General features: G+C 39.3%; 1 protein-coding gene across 1 annotated transcript; it reads left to right on the top strand.

The window, feature by feature from the left end:
- Nucleotides 1–1,018: 1,018 nt before the first annotated feature.
- LOC149208385 (uncharacterized) lies at nucleotides 1,019–5,161 on the top strand. Its single transcript, XM_089398324.1, has 3 exons — nucleotides 1,019–2,681; nucleotides 2,869–2,963; nucleotides 3,194–5,161. The coding sequence occupies exons 1-3, from the start codon at nucleotides 1,019–1,021 to the stop codon at nucleotides 5,159–5,161; spliced, it is 3,726 nt and encodes a 1,241-aa protein (XP_089254450.1).
- The last annotated feature ends 18,075 nt before the right edge of the window (nucleotides 5,162–23,236 follow it).

The raw sequence follows: 23,236 nt of genomic DNA on the forward strand, positions 1-23,236 counted from the left end.
GTCTACCATCCTTCCTTTGGACAGAAGCCGTTTTCAAATCTATTGGGAATAGGCTGGGTGTTTTCTTGGAAGCAGATATGACTTTCCTGGAGACGAAAAACAGAGCGATGGCTCGCTTGCTGGTACACCTCAACCCGAGCAGAGGTTTGGCTCAAAAAATCAATTTACAATACAAAGACTACGTGTTCGAGCAGCTATTAGACTACGAACACTTGCCGTTCAGGTGCCATCGCTGCCATGAGTATGGGCATCTGGCAAAAGACTGTCCGCAGCTTAGAAGAAGGAGACGCTTTCGGAGGACTACAGCTTACAGAGAAACTGTTCCAATCCCTGCTCAGATGCCTAAGGAGAAAGAAAATCCGGAGATGCAAGGAACAGAGGAAATGGAGACCGAGGAGACACTAAAGGATCCAATGGTTGAAGATGTACAAATCCAAGAGGCTGTTCAGGCCAATGACTCTCATCCGGCGGTAGCTGTGGAGGAAATTGATAAAGAAGCGGAAGCTGTGGAAGAAATCGCCAAGGAAGCCAATGCAGATCAAACCCCTCGAGACGAAGATGAAAAGGGTATGTGCTCAGGGACCCCTCTTTCTTCTCTTAACTCTCCTGAGCATGTCTTTGTTCCATTGCATGTTTCGTCCCCAAACAATCCAATTCAAGAAAATAATAATGTAGAAAATATGGAACATGTATTGATTTCCACGGATGTAGACACTATAGCTGCGGCTTTACCGTCCCTTGATATAAACTGTGAAGAACAATGGCCCCCCCTTTCTCAACCAGCATCTCGTACCCTTTGCCCTTACAACCTGAGATCATTGGGAGGGAAGCATGGTACTCCGGGGGCTTTTGGAGGTTTGGGACAGCCCCCTTCTCAGAGCTGTACCAAAAACAAGAGAGGTAGGAAATCGGACATGTCCAAGGCCAAACTTAAAGCTAAACTGGATGTTGCAGATGGCAAACAATATTCTATCCCGGGGGTTCTTAGAGCAGTGCACTCCCCTGAAGGTGTTATTAAATGATCCTGACATCCTGGAATTGCAGAGGTTTGGCCAGCAAACCTAAGAAACTGGCCTTGAAAGAGTGGATCCTTAATTCAAAATTAGATGTTATCTTTTTGCAAGAAACCCTGGGGAAGGCTTCTGAGATTGAACCTATGCTAAAAGCCCTCCTGCCTGGATGGAACTTTACTGCTATAGATTCTTTTGGTCACTCGGGGGGCCTTGCTATTGGAATCAAGGAAGGGCGAGTAAAGGTCATCAACCAATGGGGGATGAAACAAGTTATGGGCATGGAGGTTTTTTCTCCAGATTTCACCTTCCCCATCTCCCTAGTAAATATCTATGGGCCCTGTCAGGGCAGGGAAACCTTTTGGGATGATTTGATGGCAAAATCTGTGTTGAAATCCCCCTTGCTGATTATGGGGGGTGATTTAAACTTTTCCATTGGCAGGGCAGAAGCATGGGGTCCATCAGCTAGAGAAGATCCCCTCTCAGATTTCTTCCTTAATCTATTAACGGAAAGCAACCTCATAGATCCTTCCCCGATCAAACTAAAGCCCACTTGGAGGAACCGAAGGATAGGAGAGGACCGGATCGCCAAAAGACTAGATCGCTTTCTGTTATCTGAGTCTTTAACCTCCAAAGCACCTATGATCAGACAGTGGGTTGAGGAAATAGGGAATTCGGATCACTTCCCTGTTTTTTTGGACATTACTTTTCCTCCCCCCAAACCTCCTGCCCCTTTCAAGTTCAATCCATCTTGGCTCCAAGACCCCTCTTACAGTAACCTGTTTAAAGAAACATGGATTCACCCTGTTCACAATACAGGTGAGGATAAGTGTTTTTTGTTCATGGAGAATCTCAAAAGATTGAAGAAAGCTACAATCTCCTGGGCAAAGGATAGGAAACTGAAACAAAATGAAGATCTGATTAGAATCAGGGAGGAGCTGAAGCAGATGGAAAGTATTGAGGCAGATGGATACTCCTCGCAGGCCTCAAAGGACAGAATCCTTCAGTTGGAGAAGCAGCAAAACAAAATCCTCTTGGACAAGGAAGAAGAATGGAGGATTAAGAGTAGGGCAATTTGGCTAAAATCTGGGGATGAAAATACTAGGTTCTTCCATAATTTTGCAAAAGGCAGGAAATCTACAAATACTATTTGGAGACTTAAAGATGAAGAAGGGAGGGAAGTCAGCTCCTTTCCAGAGCTTTCTGGTTTAGGACAAAGACATTTCCAGAATATTTTCGCAGATTCGGGAGAGGCTACCATTGCAGAAGTCATTCGAACAGCGCAATGCTTTCCTAGATTCATTGAGGAGGATGAAGCAGAAGATCTTACAACTCCGGTATCTAAGGAGGAGGTTGAAGCAGCCATGAAGCTTATGGGCAAGGATAAAAGTCCAGGCCCTGATGGCTGGACTATAGAACTGTTTCTCCATTTTTATGATCAAATAGGCTCCGAAATAACTGAGGTTGTTGAAGAGTCAAGACAGAAAGGAGAAGTCTATAGACCTTTCAATTCAACCTTTATTGCTCTTATTCCAAAGAAGGATGATCCGGCGAGTTTTGAAGACTTCAGACCAATCTCACTGTGTAATTGCATCTACAAGATTATTGCAAAGGTGATTGCTCTCAGAATTGTTCCAATTCTGTCAAGAAATATATCAATGGAACAATTTGGTTTCCTGGATGGAAGACAAATTCATGAAGCCATTGGAGTAGCCCAGGAGGTTATTCATAGTGTCAGACTGAAGAAAAAGAAGGGAGCAGTACTCAAAATCGACCTCTCTAAAGCATATGACCGAATAAGCTGGCTCTACCTCCGGATGCTGCTAACTCATGTGGGTTTCAACTATTCTTTTATTAGTTGGATCATGGGCTGTATCTCAAATGTCAGCTTTGCAGTACTGGTCAATGGAGCAGCTTCCTCATTTTTTAACAGCTAGAGAGTCCTCAGGGAAGGTTGTCTGTTATCTCCTCTCCTGTTTCTTCTCGTGGCAGAAGGGCTAAGCAGATTGATTCACAAAGCCAGAAGAGAGGAGAAGGTAAAAGGTATTGAGGTAGCAATCAATCTTTTCATCACTCATCTACTTTTTGTTGATGATATTTTGATTTTCACTAATGGATCTCTCAATGAACTTAAGGAGTTAAAATGCATTTTCGATCTATTTCTGAAAGCAACTGGAATGCAGATAAACTCTAGGAAATCTCAAGTATGTGTGGCAGATTTTGAAAGAAGAGAAAGGAATAGAATGGCTAATCTATTCCCTTTCCCCCTTCAGTCCCTGGATTCCCCTTTCAAATATCTGGGTTTTTGGTTAAAGCCAGCAGCATATAAAAAAGAGGATTGGAACTGGCTCATTGCAAAGATAGAAGCCAGAATTTCACACTGGAGTTTCAGGTGGCTATCCAGAGCTGGCAGATTGACCCTCATCAAATCAGTCCTGTTAGCCATCCTAGTATACTGGGCTGCTTTGACTTGGATCCCAAAAGGAGTGATGGAGAAAATCAGAAGAATTTGTTGCAGATTTTTATGGGAAGGTTCAAAGGAGTCCTCGGTGTTACCCTGGGTAGCCTGGGACAAAGTGGCCAGACCAAAAGATTGGGGAGGATGGGGAATTAAAAGGCTCCCTGAGTTCAGCTCTTCTCTAGCAGCTAAATCAGGTTGGAGGCTAATAACTATGGAAAATCTATGGACAAGGGTGGTGAAAAGGAAGTACATCGATCCAGTCCCTTTGGAAGATTGGATTCAGAGTCAAGATAAGAAGATAAAGAATATTTCAGCCATCTGGAAGGCCACGGTGGAAGCCTTTTCAGTGATTGAGCAAGGATTAGCTTGGAAAGTGGGAGATGGAAGACAGATCAGGATTGGCAGAGATCCCTGGGTAGGATGCAATGAAGCTTTTGCCTTGTCACCAGGGTTACTTAGACACCTTGACAGCATAGGAATTACATCATTAAATCAGGTGGAGAAAGTTGGCCAGTCTACTATCTGGGGACAGGCTTGGCAGAGTGATGTAGAATTAGGAATAAATGTCAGATGGAAGAACGAATGGGAGGTGTTCATCAAAGAATTGCAACGCTCAAATGTCAGGATAAAAGATGAACCAGATCGCTTGATGTGGGCTCAAAGCAAAACTGGGGACTATTCCCCAAAAGATGGTTACACTTTCTTAATGGGAAAGAAGGGCTGGGGAGTACCAGATTGGTGGGCAAAAAACATTTGGAAACTCAAATGTCCAGCAAAGGCTAGGCTCTTTCTATGGTGCATTTTAAAAAGGAAGGTCCCAACATGGGAAATACTACAAGCCAGGTTTCTAGTTGGGCCTGGGCGATGCCCTTTATGCAAGTCTGAAGAGGAAACCATCAGTCATCTTTTCACTACCTGTGCAGTCTCTAAAAAGATATGGGAGGAGGTCACTGTCTTGCTCAAGGTTAAAGCTCAGTGGGGTCATGATTCTCTGGAAGAAGCCTGGAGGAAATGGTGGCAAAACTACCCGGAGGGGAACATGAGAAACCTGCCCCTTATTTTCTTTTGGGGAGTTTGGCTTGCTAGAAACAAAAGTCTGTTTCAAGACAAGGACACCCCAACTTCCGTCATTGCCATCAATGTTGCTGCCATATACTCTGCCATTCCGCCCCCTGAAGACAAAAATCCTAAAATAAATCAAAAGCCAATCAATATACAGGAGGGCATTCCGTGTGGTTTTTTTGATGGGGCTTCCCAAAACAATAAGGCTGGAGCGGGTTTGTGCATACACATTAATCCGGAACACTCTTTAAAAGCATCTGTAGGGCTGGGTACGGGCACAAATAACTATGCTGAATTGTCTGCTTTGCGCTATCTCTTATGCTGGCTTCTTCACAGAAATATCAACACAATACAGATTTTTGGGGACTCACTTAATGTCATAAATTGGGTCAATGGAAATGCATCTTGTCAAAATCAGATTCTGAAGACACTTGTTGAAGAAATTTCATTTTTAAAGGCATCTTTTAATAAGTTTTCTATCTGCCACATTTACAGGGATAAGAATGAGGAAGCAGACCAGCTTTCTAAGGCTGGTCTACAACAGGATCTGGGTAGCTGGACAGTAGAAGAGATCAGACAGGGGCAGTCTTTCATAACACATCAGCCCCCTTATGCTCAGCCACTTTGATCACAGCTCTTATTTCATTTTTGACAGCAGTCTTCTCGGCCTTTTTGTTGTTTTTATGTATACAGTCTCTTCATATCATATCTCGGTCTCTGTATATTTTCTCATGTGCTATATCTACAGCAACAGACTTATATATATGCAGTTTTTTGTTTTTCATATATTTTAGACACTTTATAAATTTTGTAAGGGGTTGTTTTCCTTCGTCGAAGGAGACCCCAGATTTTGATTGACATTTTCAAAGTGAGCTTATATATGCCTCCAGCCGGGAGGAAGACTGTACAAGGTTTTTATTTAACAACAGTAACAGCTCCTAAATGTAGAGCAGAACAGCATACAAACGAGCCAGTTGTTTTGGCTTATGACCTCATCAGCATGTAAAACTTTTTATAGTTTCATAATAAAAAGTTTTGATTTTTTCTTCGGAAAAAGAATTATGATAGAATGAATAGAACTAGAGATAGAGAAATTAATCTTAATTTTACTTTGTTTTATCATGATATGAAAGGATGCTTATCAGGGTTTCGATAATTTTAATAATTTTCATTTAAATATGTTTGTATTAAATTAATTAAATTATGAATGTTATTTAGGATTTCTATAATGTTAGTATCAAGAGGATTAGTTAATTAATAATTAATAATTTTATTGTAATAACTGAGTGATGTTTATTTTTTATTTTATTATTTACTTTTGGAATTTAAGAATTTATGTGATATTAGTATTTAATCTAAGATTTTCATTAATTGATGATTAACTATTTTTTTTGTAAGCTTAGGTAGGACCTTCTCATTTTCGGGTTTTTACATGTCCGTTATTCACCCCATTTTCGGGGAGGGTAGCACAAGAATCATACCCAAAATCTTCGGTTCGATGAGACTTCATTTCCATGGCCATTGCCACTTGAGCTACCCCATGTGGACAATTGATGATTAACTATTTTATTGTAATGATTATAGTTTTATTTTATTATTAATTTTTGGATTTAATTAAGATTTTTATTGAGATTCTTGTAATATTAGTGTTTTATTACTGAATTAATAGGATTTTCAATAGTAATTATTAAAATTATAGAAACCCTAATAAGCATCCTTTCATATCATGATAAAACAAAGTAAAATTAATATTATTTTCTCTATCTCTAATTCTATTCATTCTATCATAATTCTAAGAAACTAGAAAATATAAATAAATTAATAAAGACAATATGATAATTAATTAAAATTCAATTATTATTATAAAAATACTAAACTGTAATAAATATGAATTACAAAGTTTTATAATTATCAATTAACCTAACCTAAGACAATTAGCTACCATCTTTCTCACTCCATCACCATCTCACACCTCTATTTATTCATTCTACAGAGATCTAGCTTACATGTTTTCTCAGCTATCCTTATGATAAGCCATAGTAAATGGCTCGATATGTCGATACAAAAATTATGGATGCGATAATCTCGAAAGAAAACTCTACACAAAATACAATTCGCAGAAGCCTCAGATATGTTATTATGACTTGTAGATTACATATTTGTGACATGTTAGACGAAATTCATGTTGAACCCGTTTGTTTGAGACTTATCAATTGGCTAAAACAAAGTGTTTCTTTTTATATCCTCATAATGTGCTGTCAATTCTTCCATACAAATTGCCCAAGTGATAATTTTTTCATGAGAGAAAAGCCATTGATACCATACAAACTGATTTGGTTCCAAATATAAAGTTGCAATACATACCTTTTGTGTGTTTTGCACATTATTGGAATCGAAAAATTGCTCCATCTGTAATATCCGTGTTGCGGGATCCTTGCCATCAAACTTCCTCATATCGATTTTTGGAATATGGTGGGTCTTCGATCCAACATTAGAATCTATGAAATCATGATTAACATTTCTTTTTTTCGCATCATGAGTTTCCTTTACTACCCTTTCACCATTAGTAAGTATTTCTTGTAGAAAATTTGTCAAATCTGTCTTCAAATCTGCCATGTTTGTCTTCAAATATTTCTTAAAATCTATCTTCAAATCATCTATCTTAGCTTCCAAGCCATTCATATTAGCTCCCATGCCCCTTATCGTATATTCCACGCCATTTATCTTAGCTTCTGTTAGCTTTTGTGAGAGTGACATTTGTTGCACTTGGTCTTGTAATTTTGATATATCATGTAGTATTTCTTCATCTTCTTCATGAGTCATGCTAGAGCCTTCAGGTTGCTTACTAGGTGTTTTCATTTTCTTTTCTTGGGGCATCAGTTACTGATAATAATGCCCTACTATGCCCTTTGAATTCCTTCAAAATAAATTTTCAAGCCAAGCTTAAGCAAAAATTTAAAAAAATATACACACCTTTTTTCACTTTGTAGGAGCTCGATATTGCCTCTGATGTATCTTTGTAATTTCGGATCATCTATTTCTAAAATTGTGACCTACAGTAGCCCTCTGTGTCTTCTTTCCAATGCCACCAGTCTAATCCAAATTGGATTCTCCAAGGAAGAGTTATACCAAATCTCCCACAATGACTTGATTATAGACTAGTTTAGTAGAGTAAAATTGTACGACATGCCATGTGTCACTGTTTCGACCTTTGGATCTGAAAAATATATAAAGAAGCTACAGTCCGTCCTCTTTCTGTACCTTCTTATGAAATTTCAATCTGATGCTCAGAGAGAAAGTTATGATGATTTTCCCTAGGTCACTTGTTTGGAATGTAATTCAGGAGTCTTAAAAAAGACCAACTTCCTCAGATCATATCTCTGCAAATATAGCACAAAAAGCTCTAAAATTCAGAGCCGAGGTTTAGTGAAATTTCGTATCAAATCGGTTTTTTTTCTCACTTCTGAAACGTCATAGAAAAAATGTTATAGCAAAAATTACATGATGACCTATTTGGAGCAGTGAAACACTAGAATCCAAAGCTCTGATACCAAATGTTATGAAACCAGCTCACAAAAAGATAGAAAAGATAGATCAATGCTTTAGAATTCATCCTCTTCAAGGGGGAAACCTACTTTACATTACACAAAAATGAATGATTCTTCGATGTTTCAAATGACAAAACCTCCTTTCTATATATAGGAGTCTAAGGAGTCAAAATATAACCCAGCTGACCTAACAATAATAATATAAAGGCACAAAAATAACAATAAAGGGATTCTATGGGGCACAGTAATAACAATATGGGGACAATAGGGGCACAACAATATTAATAAGGGATATAACTACAATAGTAATGGGGTAATCGCTAATATTGTAGGGACGTAACATAGACTTTTCCATTGAGTTTGTACCAGGAGAAGCACCAACATCAAAGGAATCGTACAAGATGAACACTCAAGAGTTAGTAGAGCTGAGGTTGTAGTTAAAGGAAATGCTTGACAAGGGATACATTAGGCCATGTGTATCACTGTGGGGAGCATCGGTGTTGTTTGTGAAGAAGAAGGATGGTACTCTTAGGTTATGCATTGATTACTAGAAGTTGAAAAAGTTAACCATCAAGAACAATTCTCTGTTGCTAAGGATTGATGACTTGTTTGATCAGTTAAGTGGAGAAACAATGTTTTCAAAGATTGATTTGAGATGAGGATGCCATCAAGTATGCATCAAGGAAGAGGATATTTACAAGATAACTTTCTGGACCACGTATTGGAATTATGAGTTTATTGTAGCTCCATTTGGTTTGACTAATGCTCCAGCTACCTTTATGTGCTTGATGAATAGTGTGTTGTTTCCTTATCTAGATAAGTTTGTTATTATATTCACTGATGACATCTTGATATATTCTAGGAATGAGAAAGAGCATGTCAAACACTTGGTAATAGTATTGAGATTGTTGAGAGAGCATGAGTTGTCTGCTAAGCTCAGTAAATGCAATTTCTTTCATACTTAGGTACATTACTGTTAGTAAATTATATATCACAGAGCAATGGAACACATAAAATATATTTTAGAAATATAAACATAGATAACACATTAAACAAGAGAGAAACATATATACATGGTTCACCCAATTTGGGCTACATCCACGGAGAAACAACCAGTCCTTCCTTTTATATTATCGAGAAAAATGAAGAGATACAACCTACAACAAATCCAGTGTAATTCCCTCTTCTCTCACACACAATCTCCTCTCTCTTTCTCACTCAGAATATAGATCTACATAGACGCAATACAATTCCCTCATATATAATGAGGGCTTGCCTTCCAGGGAAAAAATCCCTAAATTAAACATAATGTCTACCATCAGATCTCCGCCTAATGAATGGCCTAGATTGACTACGAAATTACAACATTTTACAAGGAAATTTTACATTTATTTTTAGCTTCGGGGGCGCTACCCCCAATCCCCCACCAGGGGGGTTCCCAAATATCATAACTACCCCCCTGGACCCCCCTTGCAGCGCAAATATTACCGGAAGCATTGCCACCACATTACGAACTAGATTCCAACGTGGTGATACCTCTGAATAAAGAAGATAATCAGGCTCCACACCCAAAAATTACTTCGGACATGTTGTTTCCAAGGAAGGCATAACAGTGGATCCAGAAAAGATAAGGGATATCATGGAATTGCCAGCTACTAGAAACATGGATGAGGTAAGATAATTTATGTCATTAGCAGGTTATTACAAGAGGTTCATCAGGAACTTCTCAGAGATTGCTTATCCTATTACATTGCTACAAAGGAAAGGTAGGAAATTTGAATGGACAGAATAATGTGTAGCAAGTTTTAAGCAGTTGAAACAATTTTTGAAAAATGCTCCAATGTTAAAGATTGCAGATACAGACAAAGAATTTGTAGTATGTACATATGCTTGCAAGAGAGCACTTCGTGGATTCCTTATGATGGAAGGACAGGTAGTGTGTTATGAGTCATGGAAACTGAATGAGCATGAGCAGAATTATCCAACACATGATCATGAGTTGGCAATGATCATCCATGCATTGAGATGTGGAGACACTATCTTCTTCGCAAGAGTTTTGTACTAATGAGTGATCATAATGGATTGAGGTATCTATTTGACTAGCCAAATATGAATGCTAGGTAAGCTGTATTGTTGGCCAAAATTACTGAGTTTGACTTTAAGATCAGGTACATCAAGGGTAAAGAGAACAAGGTTGTAGATTCTGTTAGTAGGAGGATACACATGAATCATATAGCAGGTATGAGTTCATATGGGATAGATCTACAGGATCAGATCTTATAGGCAGGACAGTAGGATGATAGGTACATGGAGCTTATGCATAGGTTATAGCAGGGTACAAGTGAGCAGGATGTGGACTATCATCTTACAATAGATGGTATGATCAGATTTAGAGACAAAATCTACATGCCGGATAGGAGTGAGCCGAAGAAGCTTATCTTGAGGGAATTTCATGTTAAGGAATATTCATGTCAGCTAGGGTACCAGAAGACATTGACAATGGTGAATAAATTTTACCATTGGTTGAATATGAAGAAGCACGTGGTAGAGTTTGCGGCTAGATGCTTGGACTTTCAACAAGTGAAGGTAGAATGTAAGAATCCAAGTGGACTACTACTACTGTTTCCGATTCTATAGTGGAAGTGGGAGGTAATTTCCATGGATTTCATCACAAGTTTGCTGAGGACATCTAGAGAACATGATTTCATCATGGTTGTGGTTGACAGGTTGAAAAGTATAGCACACTTCATTCTAGTGAAGTCTACTTATTTAGCTAATGATGTAGCACAAGTCTTCATCTGAGATGTAGAGAGGTTTCATGGTGTTCCAAGGAACATTGATAGTGATGTTAAGTTCACTTCTAAGTTTTGGAAGGAGTTTTTTGGAGGTTTGGGGATAGAGTTGGCCTTCAGCGCAACTTATCATCTACAGACAGATGGACAGGTAGAGAGGGTCAATAAGATATTGGAGGACATGTTGAGGATGTATGTGATGCATCAAAAAAAGAGATAGGAAGAGTACCTTCTATTGGTGGTGTTTTCTTACAACAATGGGTATCAAAAGTCACTAAGGATGAGTCCATTTGAGGTAATCTATGGGTGGAGTTGTAATACACCCATCAGTTGGAGTGATGGAGTGAAAATGGTGTTGATGGAACCAAACATGTTAGCATATACGGAACAGGAAATGCAGACAATCAAGAAGAATTTAAAGGAAACACATTATAGATAGAAAATTTATGCAGATTAGAACATGTTGTTTAAGGAGTGTTGGCTATGCGTTATATTATTTCCATGACTACCCCATGCATGGGGGGGGGGGGGGGGGTATGTTGCATCGGCCGCAGTAGGGGGGTCACAAGGGGGGCATCTACCCCCCCTGTCAGGGGTTATCCAAGGGGGCAGTTTCCCCCCTGCATGGGGTCCAGAGTAGTGCCTCGGGAAATTTTTTGTGGACCCTATATTAGGTGGGCAGACCTACCTATGGTTTTGTGCATGAATTTAGCACATGGTTTTGGGCATGATGGTTTTATGTCCATGGTATTTTGTAGATCCAGTCAAGGGAACTATGGTTATTTTCTAATCCAGGGTTAATGGATTGGGGTTTATGGATGCTTCAACATGTATATATATGTATTGTAACATTGAAAGGAATATAATGAAAAATCAATCTGGTAGTGTTGGTTTTGGGATCCAGGGGAAAATCTTTGTGTATATATGTTTTATGTTTTATGCTCTCGCCATTATTTATTTTCTTCTTTTAAGAATTTATTTGCGGGTAATTTATATATGGGGTTAAAACCTACAAGGAGTTCTAGGTTGAAGAATAGGTATACTTTTGCATCAAGCCCATGAAGAGATCCTTGAGGATTGGATCATGTGCCAAGTTGGCACCTTCGTTTTGTGAACCTTTCAATATTCTTGAAAGGATTGGACTAGTAGCATATCAACTTGCACTTCCTTCAACAATGAAAGTCCATGATTTTTTCCTTGTGTAATTGATTAAGAAGAATGTTAAAGATGTTGATCATGTGATTGATTGGTCTGTATTGCTGGTGGATCGAAAAGGAGAATTCCACTAGGAACTGCAGTGTATCTTACATAGAAAGAAGCTCATGCTCCAAAACTGAGAAATCGAGCAGGTTAAAGTGTAGTGGAAGCACTTTGGTATTGACGAAGCTACATGGGAGATGGAAGATTAGATGTGGGTTATGTATCCTTCTATATTCACTAGTTGAGTGAATTTTTTTGGTACATGTTTTGGTGTGATGTTTTAGTATATGTATATATGTATATGGATGTAAGTACTACCATGAGTTGTGTTATAAAGCTCCAATAAGCGGTATGGGTGTCATTTCATTATGGTTGTCATGCTCATTTACTTCTCATCAGGTTGATCATTGTAAATATTGCAACGAGCTAAGTTAGAAAGCTCCATGGGCATATTCTTTTCTTTCAGCGGTTGTGTAGGTTTTAGGTGTCATTGAACACCGAGGATGGTGTTCCCCCAAAGGGGAGGGGTCTGTAACAACCTCGGGTTAAAACTTCATGTAATAAAGTTAATAAAGGAAAAAATAATAACCAATGTCACGGGACACTTATTCCAAGATGAATGTTGGGAAAAACATCCTAAGTGTTCATATGGTTTATTATGGATAAGGAAATTGGCAAACGCACATTAGAGAAATTTTGAGGTCTAAAATGGGCCTCCTAAGAAAAATGTACAACCAAAATAAAATTTATAAGAAGCAATAGGATTCAAGATGATGATGTCAACCATGGGGGATGATTCACCCTTTATGGAGTAAAAAAGTAAAAAGATTAAAAAATAATAAAATAAAAAAATGTTTTTTCAACTCGTATTTTGAACTTATCTCCCTAATATTTTACTAAAATTTTGAGTTGGAGTACTCGTTGGATGAAAAATTTAATTCCTCATCCAAGGAGTATCCATGTTGCACACTTTCGATGGACCTAGCTACACGAAAAATGAGAAATACATAAAAAATCGTGATTGCAATCACATTTTTCATGTATTTCTCACTTTTCATGTAGCAGGGTCCATAGAAAGTATGCAACATGGGTACTCGGGTGAGGAATCAAATCGGCATCCAACAAGTTTCCACTCGAAATTGGAGTAAGTCCATAGTGAGATCAGTTGAAAAACAGTTTTTCTTTTTTTCCTTTGAAATTTGATGATATAATATAATATTATTTTATTATTTCCACTATTATTTTCTACTTTCCTTAGGAGGCCCATTTTAGAGACTTTAAAATTTCCCTAATGATGGCAAAGGCTTTGGAAAGGCAAAATATATTTTTGGCAATTTATTTATGAAAATAATAGAAATTAGGAGAAAAGCAAGGTGAGGATCACAAGTATCATGTGAGGAGGAAAATGAAGGAGAAAAAATGAAAAATGAAGAAAATAGAGGCATCATTAATAAAAAGGCTTTTGAGGATCAGTTGATACCTTTCGTCAATTCAATTCTGGAGCTCTCTCTATTCTCTCTCTCTCACTCTTGGAAACTTAGAGAATTCTTGGAGCATTCTAGCATTGGACCAAGAAAGGAAAAACAAGAGAAAAGAAGGCAAGAGGAAGCAACTATTGACAAGGAAGAGTAGGATCAATCAGCTACAATGGGTTTACTTGCACATATCCATGTGCATGTGGGATTTCCGTGCTATATTTTGCATGCATGGTATATGCATGCGTTTTCTTGGTTCTCTTGTTGTCATTGGCATGGGTTTTGCCAAGTGTCATAATGTTTTTCATCCTTGCCATGTAATTTTTGGATATCCTTGTTGTGATGGGGTTCTCTTGTTTTTGGTTGAGCTAGATTGCTAAATGGTTTTGAAAATGAGTGAGGTGGTGTTTGAATGAAAACAACACATGTCCTAGGAATCATTGAAATGGACTAGGATTGTGGTAAATCCAAATTTTGTGTACCTCAGTAGGCCTAGGAATCCTCGACCGGTGAATGGTAGGATATACGATAAATCCTAGAGGTGTGTGCCCTTGATCAAGGCTAGGAATCATCGACCGATGAATGGTAGGATATATACAAAGGCTGGAGGGTGGAGTCTCAATTAGGCCTAAGAATCCTCTGCCAGTGAATGGTGAGATATATGGTAAAGCCTATAAACAAGGAGGCAGGAAAATTCCTCACGGTGTAGGTTGAGAAATCTGGTGGCATCCGTGTTTGTTTAGGGCCTAGTGATCTAGTTGGGATTGCAGTAAAGCCTAGTTATATTGATGAGGGTTGAGGTGGTTGGCCTTTGGAAGCCTTGGATGGTTTTGTTGTGAGCCCCACATTCATGCTTGGAATATGGCACAGGGGTGATTGGCTAAATGAAAGATTTGGTTAAGCAAATCTATGGCCTGTTGGTTCGTGGAAGTCCTGAACCTGGTTGGCCTATTCATTCATTACTAATAACTCTTCCTCCTTGGTGTTTTATGTGTAAATGGGTTGGTACACATGTGATATTTATGGTTGTTATATCCTTATTATTTTTTTTTATTATATGTTGGTTATGAGTATGTTTTTTTCTGTAAGCTTAGCAGTACCTTTCATTCATTCATCAATAAACAGGCAGGTTACAAACATAAAAATCATTCGGTGGCCTCAACCTACCTAGTGGGAAACTAGGTTTGATGGCCACCGAACCTCATTAAAATCCATCCAAAACATAAATAGTTTGAGTCTATCTAACCAAGCCTTAAAGGGCTTATAGTCTGGAAACCAACTAGTAAGCATAACATTGAAAACATAAATGCTACCCAACATATACAACAAAATTTAAACCAAAATTAACAGACATAACTTAGACCAACTATTTATCTGACAATTCCACCATAGCAGGATCTTTAACACTTGAACCTGGAAATTCAGATTGCGATAGGCATGGAATATGTCATTCGATGCATTCCAGGCGAGCATTCTGGTTCAACAACTGAAGTTGAATGAGCTGGATCTCTTTCTGGATGTCTCAGAGGCCTGGGACAGACTCACTTTCTGATTCTGTGTTGATGGTCACAACCATTTCTTTGACTACTATACATTTCATTAAACAAAAGAGATGGATAGACTGTCTATACATGATGAGATGGTCGCGGGTATACCCAGGGTCCATGATTAGATCCCCCCAACCCTTTGTTGGCGGTTTGTGCTCAACTTTCAAATTCAACTCTTCCTCTGAAGTCGTTATCAATAGTTTCACCTGAGATGAGGTCCCTTCATAGTATGCCTAAACCATGACCTAAAGAATCTCAGAGTTCATTTGCTGACCCCTCTGGCGTGGAGTTCGATCGGAGGACAAACCAATTTATTTTCCTTTACCGTCTTTGTTTTTCTGGCCTCCTCTGCCATGGCTTAAGGCCCCACCATGAGGCTAAGTTTTCACCATAACTGCCAAAGTCGAGCCTTCATTATTCAAAGTTCTTGCACCTTCTTGCACTCATAAACTAGCCCTTTATATAGAGGCTTGAGGTGGAGGCAGAATACACAAACCTGGAATACAATTTATATAGAGAACCACTTGAATGATGAGAATTAACTTAATATATGACCATAAAAACAAATTAAACATTGAACGACATTGCACTCCTTCAGAATTCCACCACCTGAGGCATCATTCATAAATAAACAGTAACCCTCTAGGAGTGTGATGTGCCACCAAAATGTAAACAATGTCCCCCATGCATCTCTGAGCCTAGAGTCTGTAGACTCAACCTTGATCATTAACCAGAACCCTTACTCACCACAGGGTTTCTCCAGAAGGTTTAGACTTAAAACAAGGAAACCAATTATCAAAATGTAGAGGAAACATCATGAGAAAAAACCAGAAACTAGTAAACATGCCCATACGTGAAAGAATGTTGCCAAAAAAGATAGAAATCGACTTTACATAGTCGAGAAGGTCAATATTTCTAGTCACAGAAACTACTAATTTAACCATTGTTTCTTTTCCCCTTCAGACGTGAGGCTTATCACGAGTAGCAGCCCCCAACCCAAGATATAGGATAAGCATTATAACATACCATATTTTATATGCCAACCACGAATAGAAATGGGTAGCAGCTGAGTAAAACTCTCATGTTCCCGATGCCACGAACCTATAGACAACAAACTTAGGCTCCATAAGAAGGCGAGGACACCAATTTATACGTCGAATAGATGTTCTTAACTCTACCTCCACTCCCACCACCTATAGGCACTGAATATTACCAACCTTCACGTCATGGATCTGCCATGATCTACTACGCTTCATGTTATCAAAGCGAACGAGCATGTGAGGGCGTGGGGAATACCAACCACCATCCCAAACAACTAATTTCTTTGTAATATCAATCAAACCCAAGCAGGTAACCAACTGTTTCGCACCCTGATCGGGAGGGTTATGAGTGTGTTTTATGAAAAAATTGATGTACGGATTTCATCATGCTTTGATTAGTAGTTGAAAAAGCAATGACTAGATGAGGACACCAATTTATAAGTCGAATAGATGTTCTTAACTCCACCTCCGCTCTCACCACCTGTAGGCACTGAATATTACCAACCTTCACGTCATCGATTTGCCATGATCTATGACGCTTCATGTTATCAAAGCGAACGAGCATGTGAGGGCATGGGGGATACCAACCACCATCCCAAACAACTAATTTCTTTGTAATATCTATCAAACCCAAGCAGGCCACCAACTATTTCGCAGCGTGATCGAGAGGGTTATAAGTATGTTTTATGACAAAATTGATGTATGGATTTCATCATGCTTTGATTAGTAGTTGAAAAACAATGACCACATGACCTAATATATGATAATGCAGTTATTTTGATATGGCATCAATGATTCTTTATGAATCTCAGATAAGTATGAAACCCCTATGATTAGATATGTTATTATGACCTATAGAATACATATTTGTGACATGTTTTACGAAATTCCTGTCATGGATAGTAGGGGTCAGATCAAGTACTTGTATCAACTTTTTCATTATTACATTTGTTTCCATGTTATTTACCACTTCTGGGAGTTTCAAGAATTTGTAGGCAATGACCTGAGTCTTGGCCCTAAAAAGTGGCATAAATTCTGGGGTTTCTGGCACAAAACTAAGTTAAAAAGTCCATAGTCATTGGCATGCCTTGTTGTGGGAGTGACTGGAAGGCCTTAGTCACTTGCAGGGCTTTTCATGGGAGCCGTTGAGAGTCAAAATCAGTCAAATGATTAGTTATCTCAAGGGTTGATCACCTGAAAGGGTTGGTTGGCTCCTGAGGGCTCTGTAGCATGTGTAGAAGGTCAGATTGGTTGTGTTTGTTGGTTCCACTTCCTTAAGGAAACCTAGGAAGTTGAATCACATCATAGTCTCCTCTCGTCACATGTTTACCCCAATGGACTAGTTAGCTTGGGTAAATGTGGGAGGAGGGCATTACAATACCAATGACTTCTGGAGTGAAATTCTTGATTATTATCAATTAGAGACCAAGTAACTAGATGGAAAATTTCTTATTACATGCTTCACTAACTTATATGCTATGAAAATCCTAAGACCTAGGTATAATGCAAGAATCTTGGTTACATTTATTTCTATGCCTATTCTAAGTGTACCCTTCCCTTGACTATTTTGAAGCTAGTATCGAAAGTAGGTTGTGGGAAAGAGGCCAATAGGAAGAAAGCAATGGCTTGATTAACGATACCTTCTGCTAGGTTCTTACCACTTGATGACTTCGACACTGCAAAGGCTGCGGCTCTGATGACTACAAGGTCACCATGTTAACCACCAAAGGTTTGGTAAGCCCTTCACGCTAGTTGAGAAGGGTGGCCCTAAAGTCTATCAACCAAACTTATGCTTGGCGGTAAGTTATTAATGCAACTAGACTTAGAATGGTTATGCAAGATGAGTGAGTGATTTCTTAGGTTAAGATTTCTTAATGTTTAAGTACTTAAGTTATGATTAGATACTACTATAACTTCTCAAGGATCAATGAACTGATTGAAATGGTTGTAGAATGATTAGCAGTGCAGAAGGTAGCAACATCCCAGAGAGCAACAACATCAGTAGTAGGAGAGGGCAATAGACCTGTGCTTGACAAATGTAAGAGGAAGGTTGCTGACATCGCAAAGGTGGAGAAAAGCTGCAAGTTCAAAGAAAATCCTCTTGTATTGAGAGCAGCATTGGAGATTGAAGCGAATAGGTGACAAAACAAAAAAAGGATTGTGCAAAGATAGAGGGAGAAGCAAAATATGGAGGAGTCATAAAAGGAGTTGAAGCAAAAACTAAGGGAAGAACAAGAGTTGCATAGAAGAGAGAAGGAAGCGCAACATGAATAGGAACAAAAAGAGGTGCAACATGCACACATTGATGAAACTACACCCATACAAGTTACTGATTCATTCGAATAGTTGCCAGATAGCAAACGGGGTGAGCAGTCGCAAGAGTAGTACTTTTCTCAAGGGATTGAATAGATGGAAATAGATGTGGTTCAACCCTATTTAGATCAGGACATTGACCTCATGCCTAAGGACCAAGGGGTCACCCCATTAGCTTCACTAGATCTGAGAGTGGAACAAGTCCCAAGCGATCAAGAATAAACTGAAATCCTCGAGGACAATTCAGAAGTAGATGTGCACAACACAGAGTTGCGCAATCACGTAGATTTCCCACTTTCGTTGTCCATGTATCTCCTACACAGTTTGACAAATGAGTGATCATGACCGATGTGCACAGACATCTAGCTGCATTGAATAATGTTACAAAGGCATATGTCGAAGCCACCAGATCAAGTGTAAGCTTCTTGATAGATTAGAACAAGTGCATGGCTATGGAGCTATAAGTGGCCAAGTAGGGAGAAGAGTAGTCTGCAACATCCGCTAGGGCATAGTTGAAGAAAGTGATACTTGATGTACTTCAGGTTCATCACCGTACATAAGTCAGTTGTCCATCTTAACAATTGGCAGCAATGTTGTTCTAGGAGAGCACACATCTTGTCAGACATAAACACTATTGTCAATAAGATGCAGATATGGACAATGAGGTACAAGGGAGCCCCATTTCACTTTCCAAATATGATGAAGCCAAAGGCAGTGGAGTTGAAGGCATGTATCCAGAGTCAAATCCAGAATTATGAGGAACTCCCACAACTCATCATCGTCTTATAGGCTTGACATGCACGAGTGTTGAGAAGCATGGATGTCATTGTGCACATACATGCGATCCCAACTATTGGCACACTCACCGAGGAAAAATTAAAGAACCAAGTCCAACTGGAGTTTGACATGTACTTCGATCAATTGATGCACATAACCACTAGCATAGACTTGTAGATGAGCACATACACTATGCACCAATATGTCACTGGTTTGGCTACACTCAAGACCATGATGTGCATGCTATATAATGAGTTGGACAGAGGTGCCAAATCAGTGTACCTGGATGCAACCGAGGCAAGAGTTCGCTTTCAGAAGCATGTCACAATAGAGTACGTGGACACCATAACAGAATACCAAGATTGGCATCAGCTCACCACCATCGATCATCAAGAGGTTTTCAACGAGTAGGCCTTCCCATAACTATCTGAGTCTTAGTGATATCTTGCATGGATTACTCAAGCTTATGCTTTTCTCACATGGGTACATGTGTAGATTGTATTGTAAACATGTTGTAAAGTGAAAGACCAAGTGCCAATGGTAGAATGTAAACAATCATGTGTAAGTTGAAGAGCCACGAGGGTAGTTGAAGAGTCATAAAGGGGAATTTCAAGGGTCACCCCACCCTTTGCTAAATATAGAACCTCATAAATCATTGTACATGTTTCTTGGAGCCCAGCTTCTGATAGGTATAACTTAGAGAAAGCTTGGAGTGTATTGTAATGAGCCTTGGCTTCTCCATAGTGCAGAGCTAGTACATATCTTTGGAGGAGCAGGTGGCAGTGATTATAATGTTTTGCTATTAGGGCTAGTGGTTGCCATGGTTGTATGCATGATTGGATCTTTCACTCTTTTAATATAACAAAGAAAACACATTTCATGCATATATTATTGTTGTAGTTCAACTATCCTAGTTACTCTAATGATGTATGTAGATGTAATTTACGCATGTATGTATGGACTATTCTGTATGTGTTTGTATGAATCTTATTGAAACATGTAGTTGGTATAATCCATCACTTTTGATCATCAGTTATCCTACTTTCTATCTCGTGATGTCTTTCATCTCGTGTGTTCCCTTTCAAGCTGCATGATATCACAAACTTCTAAGGAGCACACTCTTATCCCCTTCAGTGGTTAGAGCCTTTCATACACCTTCCTTGACTTGCTACAAAGTCACACCCTTGCTTCCAACAAGGAAATCTTACTTACCTATGCACATAACCACAGTCAAGGCAATACCATACTACCCACTGCTGTGACTCCTACTCCAAAAGGTCTGAGGTCTAGTTGGGACTTCATAATAAGGAGATCCCCTGACATGTTGGTGGGTCCATCACCATCAATATTTCAGGCACCAGAAGGAGGGCCAAATGACAAGCTGAGTCCTCAAATCCTATTTTGAATCTTCGCACATCTATCATGGATATTGTTATAGTTAACCCTCTGCAATGTTTGTCCAACGAACATCCCTTTGAAGTCAAGAAGGGGTTCTTTCATGACTTTCCTGAACTCACGTATGATGGTGAAGGTGAAGTGGCTTGGCTTGAGCACTTACATGACTTCCTTTCATTCATGGAAAATGTCTAAGGTTTTGATGACGTAGAGGTCAGTATGTTGCTTGCACACACACATCGCGAATTCCCGTCAATATGGTACTGCGAACTTCCTCCCAATTGTGTGCACTCATTCAAGTAGTTCAATGATCTAATAGAATATATTTTTCATCATTTTGATGTTGAAGCACTTGATAAGAAAATGTTGAAACAATGGAAGGCTCCACATGAATCACTAATGGAATTTTGGGTGCGCTTTCATCTACTCCCTTTTGAAGCTCTGAAAAGTCAGATGAAATTCCAATACCTTTTAGACAGATATGAGTATGTATGTCACAAACCACTCCATCTCAAAGTGAATAAAAAGCTCAAACCCCGCTCAACATACTTTGGTGATGGAGATGCGCAATCACATCCAGACAAAGTCGCTGTCATAAGTGACTACCCACCTTCCCCTCATTAAGCAGCTCCACCCTCGTCGAGTGGTATGGGAGAGCTTGCACATAAGACTATTCAACTACTACATTATCCCACCCTCACTACTCTTAACTTCTGCACAGATTTGGTTGGGAAGTTGTTGTGGCCAGCAACAACCCCCCCTTTTTTAAATTAGTATCAAACCATGATACTGAATTGAATGGGGGCCCTTAGATAAAATGTTTAGGAAAAGCTAGAATTTCTTTTTAAGTTACAAATCATAATTTAGAAAAGGCGTCTTAGATATTTTAAAAAAGCCTAAGTCTATGGTAGATGATAGGTCTTTTAAAGTCGCGTATGCGAAAAAGATAGGAAACATCTCCGTTACCCTTCTAAAATCAAAATACGCGCCACCCTCATGATTAATAACGACATCACATCGCACTATACTAATGTCCATAGCAATAAGCCAAGAGATTCGCCGATCTGCGATATTGCGATCGCTAGATCGCATATCGCAGAAACAAGATAGGCGAGCTTTGGCAATGCACTAAGTTTTGTGATCTGCGATGTTGCGATCGTGCGACATGCGAGAATACGTCAGCAAATCATAAAATCACCTTAGTACAAATCCTTTAGGCGCGCCTTTCAAAGGAAAAGCCACTTACCATAACATGACCTGAAATCATGCACTTTTAATGTTAATAAATGAATTGGTTGTCAGTCATTAAGAGGATTAAAGACGCATGCCTTCTTGGATATTTGCTTCATGTTAGGTGGCGTAATTGATTTATCTCTTGCATTTAAAACTCTCCCATCACCTTTCTGATCGGACATTCCATTTCACTTGTAATCTGCAGGAACAAAGTGCAAAGACGAATCAGAAAGAAACACAAAGTAAAAATGGGAAAGAAGAACAAAGCTCAAAGCTCCGAAGCAAGAGAGAAGACCAAGGAGATGGCGCCCCTATACACAGATACAGCCTGCAACCGAGATGTAGGAATTTCCACATGGGAAGGCATTTATAGGCTATTAGAAGAGGAGAAGCCGAGAATAATGAAAGTGACTGCCGTTGCAGGTGCACCACGCTCCTCTGAAGCATCCCTAGAAGACCTAGCATGTTCATTCCTTCAAAGAATAGCGGCAAGGCCTAAGATTCTACCATACACAGACATGATCAAGTGGATCCTGGATGATGCAAAATTAAACAACAGACAATTCAAAATTCAGGGACATGGGCTCGTGGGATCTTTCGCCGCCCAAGATCTGAAACTAATGTACCATCTGCTCGAACCGCAAGTGACCTATAATGCACAATTTGTTAAGAAGTTCGCAATGGAGAATCCAGATCTATCGGACACCACTAAAGAATGGTCTAGAAGAGATGAGCCGTTAAAGAAGGATAAGAACGGTATGTATAGCACTAGTTCCCTTACTTCTCCATATTGTTTTGCTGCAGCCATGCTATGTAGGTTGTTTGGTATGCCCGATATCAATAAGTTTTCATCTGAGTGGCTGCCATTAATTGACGCTACCACAAATGCCGATATAGTAGATTGGGCTAAAATTCTTTCCGATACTCTATATACGGCTGTGGTTAGTTACAGGTCCAAAAGATCCTTTTCTCAAAGGGTCTATCCTCCTTTCTATTTGGCTGCCTATGTTATGGATTTTGTTTGTCTTGTATCTAATTTCCCCACTATGGGATGGAAATGGACTACCCAAGACCCGTTGCCTATCCACGTCTATCACAAAGTCTTGTGGGATTCCCAGTTCGCCCCTCATTTTTACCAGATTTGCCATGGGCTTATATTGCCCATATATAGAATGATATATGATAAGGACCCCCCAAGGTGCTCTCCCGAAGTCGAGGCAGACATCATCCCCATCGCAAGAATGGTTTACCTACATTCGCGTTTATGGAAGCACTGTACCTCCACATGTCCTACCCTTGTATATCCCTGATAAGCTTTTGGCTCGAGAAATCGCTTATCAAACCTGCTCTGAAGGCGACTTAACCAAAGACTTAAAAGATAAG

The sequence above is a fragment of the Pinus tabuliformis genome, chromosome 1_2 (assembly GCF_031772625.1).
Source record: "Pinus tabuliformis cultivar Carrire ecotype Pingquan chromosome 1_2, CPIR1, whole genome shotgun sequence".
Lineage (NCBI taxonomy): Eukaryota > Viridiplantae > Streptophyta > Pinopsida > Pinales > Pinaceae > Pinus > Pinus tabuliformis.